Source organism: Triticum aestivum, chromosome 3B (genome assembly GCF_018294505.1).
Source record: "Triticum aestivum cultivar Chinese Spring chromosome 3B, IWGSC CS RefSeq v2.1, whole genome shotgun sequence".
Taxonomy (NCBI): domain Eukaryota; kingdom Viridiplantae; phylum Streptophyta; class Magnoliopsida; order Poales; family Poaceae; genus Triticum; species Triticum aestivum.
The window spans coordinates 528,792,959-528,800,490 of NC_057801.1; the positions used below are offsets into that span (position 1 = coordinate 528,792,959).

Genomic DNA, 7,532 nt, shown 5'->3' on the forward strand with positions numbered 1-7,532 from the left:
ATCGGCGGTTTAAGAGAGGGCTACTGGTACCTGGCGGGTTATCATTTTCTAAAAGTTAAACCGCCTATACTAGTGTGGAAAGTACATATCTGAAGTGATGAGAAACAAGTTTCACAGATTGAAAGGATAATTTCATATCTGCAGCGTGTCAGCAAATGAAGATATATTCAGACCTAAGATATAGGTGCTTAAGTAGTTCATCAGATTCAATTGAGATTTTTTATACAAAGAGATGTTGTGGTGAGGAAAAATGGATTATAGCTACGGCCGCACAGGGAGAATATCAAGTTTTATCAAGTTCTCATCTGGCGGCAAAGTGCAGCAATGAACATCGATGAACACCGAAGAACACCGAAACCCTAATGGTAGATCTAAGGTGAAGAGGAAGAAGACTTACTGAGGTTGAAGGAGTAGCGGAGAGGCGCCGCGTTTTTCTGGTGCGTTCAGGTTGATGCAGCGGCCTTTGTTAGGGCAGAGGCAAAGATTGACGGCGGCGGCTGTGCTTGAGCACTGCGGTGATCCGAGGTGGAAGAAAGACGAAGAGGCAAGAGGAGAAAAGGAAAAGGACCCTCAGCCCTATTTATAAGACGAAGGGATAAGCGACATGCGCGGGAATCGAGGAACATAAACAAAAATGGATATGTGATAGAGCCGTCGCCTCGATTTTCGGAGGTTTATTAACTAAAAGGAAGTATATACGGTTTTAATAAGCAGGTGACGTCATGGCGATTTATTACAATCTTGGAAGATGACATCACGACGGTTTACAAGATTCACATGAAGATGACGTCATGGCGGTTTACAAGGTTCACATGAAGATGTTTAAGAAGAAATTTTCCTAAGTATTGAAGATTGACATGAACATGTTCAAATCAATCTGGGGCCTAATGTTGGGGGGATAACTACTGAGTATAAACCGCCCAGGAGGGGCCGGGTTATACTCATAAGGAGTCATCCGCATTGAAGCCCATGAAGACAAGGAATATGGCGCTTTACTATTGAGATCTAAAGGCCCAAGGCCCAAAGGCGGATTAGAGCCCGTAGACATAAACCGCCATGTAATATGTAACTTGTGTTGTAAGTTAGGAAAAGGTAGAAACCGAGTCGGACACGTGTATGAGCCGGCGTCGGGATTCTGTAAACCGCCGGGCGTCAACCTGTGTATATAAAGGAACGACCCGGCGGCGGTTCAGGGACAAGAAACAACAACTCGAGATCTAGGTAAAGCGGATTCGCTCCCTGATCATCGAGACCCCATCAATTCCACCACAACTGGATCGTAGGCTTTTACCTTCACCGCAAGGGGCCGAACTAGTATAAACTCCCCGTGTCCTTTGTCCACTTTAACCCCTTTAAGCTAATCTCGCTGCGATGGCTCCACGACTAAGTCCTCACACTAGGACATCTGACGTGATAATTCCACGACAGCTAGGAACAATTGATGTGTATTCTAGGTGCCTCCCCTCCATGTATATAAAGGAGGGAGGGGGAGGGAGCCAGCCCTAGGCGCGCCCAAGTAGGAGGAATCCTACTTGGGCTCCTAGTAGGATTCGCCCCCCCCCACTTTCCTTTTACCGGAGGGTGAAAGAGGGGAAGAGAGAGGGGGAGAAGGAAAGAGGGGGGCGCCGCCCCCTTCTCCTAATCCTATTCGCCTCCTTCCCAGGGGGGAGGCGTAGCGCGGTTTCGTGGACAGATAGCAGTAGCGCCCTATGTAACCACGAGCTACTGTTAATTATCAGTAGCGCCTCCTTATAACCGGCGCTACTGCTAAGCCTCCATGTATAAGGTTTTCCCTAGTAGTGCACGTAGAACTCTTGAGTTGGCCTTTAACTCATTGAGACTCTCGTTGCATCCTCACCATTGTACTTGCTGGTCTAAAAGAAAAGGAGTAGAGCTATTACACACGTCAAGACGGAACCAACCTAGGTGATACTTGTGCGTCGTGTTCATCTGACAACCCGAGGTTACGTCATACTACTAAGCAAATCAACATTTAACTATTATTGTTGTTAGGTACATTGCAAAATGCTCTTGACAACCGATGTCGACCGTAGAGACCTAACGTACGATGTCCGATTGGATAAGCAACACCAATGAGATCTTCGTCGATGCTATCTCAAATTGGATCAACGCCAACGACTTGAGCTCCATCCATGTCTTTGACCACTCTGAGGAATTCGCCCTCGGGGATCCTTATCAATTCAGACCAGTGAGCATCCGTCTAAATAGTATGACCCCAATTTTTCTTCCTACTACACAGGGTCTACTATGGATCACCGACTGCCTATATGAACAAGATCTTATACAGTCAAAAGTGTGGCTTGAACACGTATTATATGCTGATGCAGGCTATATTTTTAGCCAATTTTTTATATTTTGGTGTGGAGGGAGTAGAAAACAAATACAGAAGAAACCCCGTTACATTTTTTTTTCTCAACCAGGGAAAAGCCGACCTGGAAGAAAACGTACGTTGGGCTATAAAAGGGAGGCCCCTTAGAATCGCGTAATCTGCATTCTACCCCCGAGAGCCCCCGAGAAACAGAAAGAGGGCTTGCGCGCAAAACATCCTGTCGCTAGATCTCGACCGCAGGAGCAGGATCGATGGAGAGGGCGTCTTCCTCCTCGACCGCGGCCCCTTGGCCGAGCGATTCGGGGTGGACGACGACGGGACGCTGCCCCCTCTGCGGCTGGGAGGAGAGCGGGGTCACCGTCGCCCTCATCTTCGAGCACGCGTCGCGCTGCCGGGAGAGGCGATTCGAGATGCTGCAGCGCCAGGCGGAGGAGCGGATTGCCGGTGAGCAAGCAAAGAAAGGTCGCCGCCATGCGCATATCAAGCTTCGGAAGAACTAGTGGTGAGTCCCCCCACCCCCCCAATCCACCGCTTTCTTCCTCTTTCTTTCTTTCTTTCTTTCTTTCTTTCTTTGGGGGTCTCAACTAGGGTTCCTGCTCGAGCGAAATCCCCACTTCTTGTAGCTTCGATCCCGCAATTCTCTCTCCTAACATTTTCTTTCCATGATTCTTATGCAGTGCTGGCGCGTCAACGAGGAGGATCGACCCAACACCGGAGTGGAAGAGTTCCAGAGGACCGACTGCATGAGTAGTTTAGGTTTTATATTAGCCCTGTCCCGTAGGACTTTGTTGAACTCACGTAGAGTTTTAGCAAAATTGGCTTAGGAAGCCATATACTAGAACAAAAAATGCAGATTTTACTGCACATATGCCACTATACTGTAATCATTGATGCCCATAAAAGATGGCATTTTCTGTTAGATGTTCCTTTAATTTCCTTTTCTTCCATCCGGTGCTTATTTCTGCAATAGGGGAACCTCTCTGCGTTCTTTTTGCGAATGGAATTGAGCTAGTAAATGTTGGGTCTTTTCAGACTTCATCTTTGTTTCTTTTTTGGATTTATTGTGAGTGATTGACTCAAGGGTTTGACAGAGGTATTTTCCGCTCTCTGAGGATCTCTGCCACCGCAATGGCAGCGGCAGGGATGACAGGCAGTACAGGAGGGAGAACCTGCAGTACAGGCCTAAGAGTAAGCCATCCTCTGTGTCTGCTTCTGATGTTGATCAGAAGTCTGAAGGGAAGGTGGAGCCTGCTGCTGAGGAAAAGCAGGTGGAAGCCCCTGCTCAGAATGTTGTTGAAGCCGTCCCTGCCTCTGAATCTGACAAGTCTACAGGGTATCTTCCACCGAGCCTTGACCTTTTATTTTCTGTTGGTTATTGTACAAGTTTTCCTTGCTTTGTTGTGAAACGTAACCATTATCCTTCAAGTTAACCTCATTGATGTTTGAAACTGATACAAGGATGTGCAAAAAGATGATTCTAAGAAGAGGGAGAGGGTGCCGAAAAGAAGCCAGGGGGAGAAGGTGCTGATAATGAGGGAGCCTAGAAGAAGGATAAGACCAATAAGACCAAGTGTCTCAGTGCTCTGTCAAGAGGGAGCTGAAGAAGCAAAAGCCTAAGAAGGAAGACTCTGATGGGGATGCTCCTAATGAGACTGCTCAGGAAGAGCAGGAGGCTCCCATTGAACAAGAGAAAATTGTACTTTTCTACACTTGCGGATACTTGCCTCACGTACAGACCCTTTGCTCTGTTTTTCAAGCTTTTTAGTGATGTGCTAATTTGGAGCAGGTGATTGCCCTTGAAGAATATGAGAAGATGCAAGAAAAGAAGAAGTCCCAGGAGGCCTCTAAACCTGAGGAGAGGAGGGCTGCTGCTGTAGATTTTGAGGGTCTCCAGCTCTTAGAGAAGAAGAAGATTGAGCATGATGCTAAATTGAAGGCGGAAAATGTTCGCAAGGCAAAGGAGGCTGCTGCAAAGGAAGCCAAGCCTCTCAAGGTAGTGAAATTAACTTATCTTTTTTTGTTACAACTTTTTAGTCTTCCAACAATATGCATTTTGAATTTTGATGCTGAGATATGAAAGGGGCATGTTTTACCTTACTGAACCATCTTCTGAAATCTAGGCATGTCCTTAGAATGTACGATCACTACTTCAGTGCTGTTTAATTTGTATTGCGCTTGTTAGTGACAGTGTGATCCTTACTGCTGCTTTTTGCTGCAGGCTATCAGCATCCAGGAGTACCTGAAGCCAGAGGATGGTTCAGAGTACGTGCCTCCTACCCCACCGAGGCGCCCTCAAAATGGCGGCTACAGGGGAGGCCGTGGCAACGGTGCTTACAATGGCTGTAGCAACCGTGACAGCAGCTCTGAGTGCCGGGTCTACAACGCTGGCCGCGGCCATAACTCCATCGTGTTCCACAACGCCGAGGCCAAGGCCAACGCCAACGACAGTGGCGCCCCAAGGAGGGGTGAGGGTTACAATGGCGAGCGCCGGCAAGGCGGCTACCACTTACCAGCAAGGTGGGTACAATAGCGGCAGGGGCAGCGGCAGGTACCAGGAGCGCCAGGATGGGTACAATGGCGAGCGCTGGGATCAGCAGGGTGGGTACTACCAGGAGCGCAGGGATGCCTGCAATGGCGACCGCCGGGAGCAAGGCAGGTACAATGGTGGTGGCCAGGGCAATGGTGGTTACCAGGAGCGCAGGGATGCCTACAATGGCAACCGCCAGGAGCAAGGCCGGTACAATGGTGGCCGGGGCAACGGTTACCAGCAGCACCAGGATGGCTACAATGGTTACCGGGGTGGGTACTACAACAGTGGGCGGGGCAATGGCGGATACCACCAGGGCGGCAACTACCGGCAGAGGCAAGCTCCCAAGCCAAAGGAGGAGGATAAAGTGGTGATCACAGAGGCCGACTTCCCAGCTCTAGGTGGCACATCTCAGGCGCAGTCCCAGGCCTAGATAGGTCTTTGTTTCTTTCTTATTATTAAGAGGGAGAGGAGAGTTTAGAGGAAAGAAGAGGAGACAGTTTTGTAACAGAGCTACTACGTGGTATCATGTGTTGCCCTGGGTTTATTATAAGCTTTGGTGTTAGTTTACTTGTCAATTGTTTTGTTTCTGATGAAGTGTGGGCTGTGATATGGTTTTGTTGTCGTTGAAATTGCAATAGGAAGCAGAAGATTTTTGGCAAAATCAAGCACTTTATCATCATGCCCTCTGAAGGAAAAAATGTTTTCAGGATCAGGTTCTGCATGACAGGTACACTTAAGCTAGAACTAGAAGTTACTCTTTATGCATGTGTGGTTTGATAATTATTCATGGCACACCAAAGGATGTTCTTTAGTCTAAACCCTGCAATTTTTTGTTCTCGACATTTTGTGGCACTACTGCAGTACTATTATCCTTTCCATCGCATCCACTATGTTCAGTTACAAATACTTAGCAAGTGCTAACATGTGAAAACTCTGAGCCAAAGAACAATGTCGTAAAGACATTTAGTCCCTATAGGCTAAATTTTATCATTGCATTCTCTAATTCACATAACACAGTAGGTAAGCTGCACTACATGAATTAAGACAGCAGAAAAGATGTTCACAAACCATCCATGACATTCTCTAATTCTGTAATGTTCTTCTGTACGCAAGTTCTCAGTACATTGTTACTAGTTTGTAACGCTCACGTATATTATATCTCCCTGATGCCATTTCACGGCCGTGCATAAACTTGGCTGTTATAAACATTGACATCTTTTACATAATCAGTTGCTCGTGCACTTCTGCAGGCTGTTTAAACAGCTCTATTTTTTTGCTGGGTGTACGACAAGTACACTTCCAGACTTAAGCTTGAAGTTATTTCTGATTTACATGCTAGTAGTTTGACAATTATCCATGGCATGCCAAAGATGTTCATTAGTCTGAACTCTGCTGTTTTTGCTATCACTGTTTTGTGGAACACAGGCAACCTGATCCAATTCTCACTTGTAAAGCTAATTTTGATGGATACGCACTCCAGAGATACTAAGAACAATATGGTAGGAGCTAGGGTTCTACCGGGTCTTGGCCGGAGATTGTAGGGGAAGGAGGGAGGTGGACGAGCTCGTGACCGCGGCGGCCGGCGTGTGGGCGCCGTCTCACGCGGAGAGGAAGGCGGCGGCGATGGGAGAGGCGGCGGCTAGGTTAGGGTTCCGGCTCCTCTGGGAGCCGGGCAATAGATTATGTCTTATTGCTTAATTCCAAACGGGAGTCTTACAACTGTTTATATAACCTCGCTGCTAAAAATAAAATAATTTGGGCTAAGCCCCTAACTAGACGCGCCCATTGGGCCTCCTCCGGCTATAAGTGACGCCGGTCATAACATCTCTCCCCGCCTGCGCAAACAGCTCGTCCTCGAGCTGGAAGTCTGGATAGTGATGGCGGAACTCATCACGTTGCTCCCAAGTTGCATCCTCCTCCGGCAGGCCTTCCCACTGGATCAACAAGTACCACACCCCGCGGCGCAGCTGGACCTGCAACACCTTCGCCGGTCCAGGAAGGAGACAGCCGTCAGAAGTCGGAGGAAGTGCCGGTGTGGCCGCCGGCGGATCCCCACGGAAGGGCTTCAACAGCCCCACATGAAAGACGTCGTGGATGCGAGCACCGGCCGGAAGCTGAAGGCGGTAGGCCACCTTGCCGATGCGCTCCAGCACGGCAAATGACCCAGCGTAGCGAGGACCCAGCTTACGCTTCGCGCGCGGGTCAAGGGACTGCGTAGAGTGGTGAAGAAGACACAACCACACCCAGTCGCCCGCCGCGAACCCTACCTCGCGGTGGTGGCCGTCGTAGTAGTGCTTGGCCAACTGATGGGCCTGAACGAGTCGTTGCTGCACTTCCGCAAGCATCTCGTCCCGTCTGCGAAGAAGGTCGCCTGCCGCCTTCGTCCTAGCCGTCTCCGGGTCAACCGGCAGGATGGGCGGGGGCGGTCGGCCATAGACCACCTCGAATGGCGTAGTGCGCAAGGCGGAGTGATAAGAGGTGTTGTAGCAGCACTCCGCCCATGCTAGCCAGTCCACCCAAGCCCGAGGACGACCACCTGTCACACAACGCAAATACATGGCAATCACCTTGTTGACCACCTCGGATTGGCCGTCCGTCTGAGGATGGAAGGTCGTGCTGAGGCAGAGCTTCACGCCCGCCATCCGGAAGAGA

At 49.2% G+C, this 7,532-nt stretch overlaps 1 protein-coding gene across 1 annotated transcript; it reads left to right on the plus strand.

Moving 5' to 3' along the window:
- Positions 1-2,531: 2,531 nt before the first annotated feature.
- Positions 2,532-5,447, plus strand: LOC123070732 (RGG repeats nuclear RNA binding protein A). Its single transcript, XM_044494037.1, has 5 exons — positions 2,532-2,852; positions 3,028-3,683; positions 3,809-4,046; positions 4,137-4,343; positions 4,569-5,447. Exons 4-5 carry the CDS (start codon positions 4,164-4,166, stop codon positions 4,878-4,880), a joined length of 492 nt encoding a protein of 163 aa, XP_044349972.1. The 5' UTR covers positions 2,532-2,852; positions 3,028-3,683; positions 3,809-4,046; positions 4,137-4,163; the 3' UTR covers positions 4,881-5,447.
- The last annotated feature ends 2,085 nt before the right edge of the window (positions 5,448-7,532 follow it).

Bases quoted from the DNA above. Each gene is read 5' to 3' on its own strand.
- LOC123070732 (XM_044494037.1), top strand. From the start codon at position 4,164: ATGCAAGAAAAGAAGAAGTCCCAGGAGGCCTCTAAACCTGAGGAGAGG. The intron at 4,344-4,568 runs GTAGTGAAATTA...TTTTTGCTGCAG, and splicing joins AGGAAGCCAAGCCTCTCAAG to GCTATCAGCATCCAGGAGTA.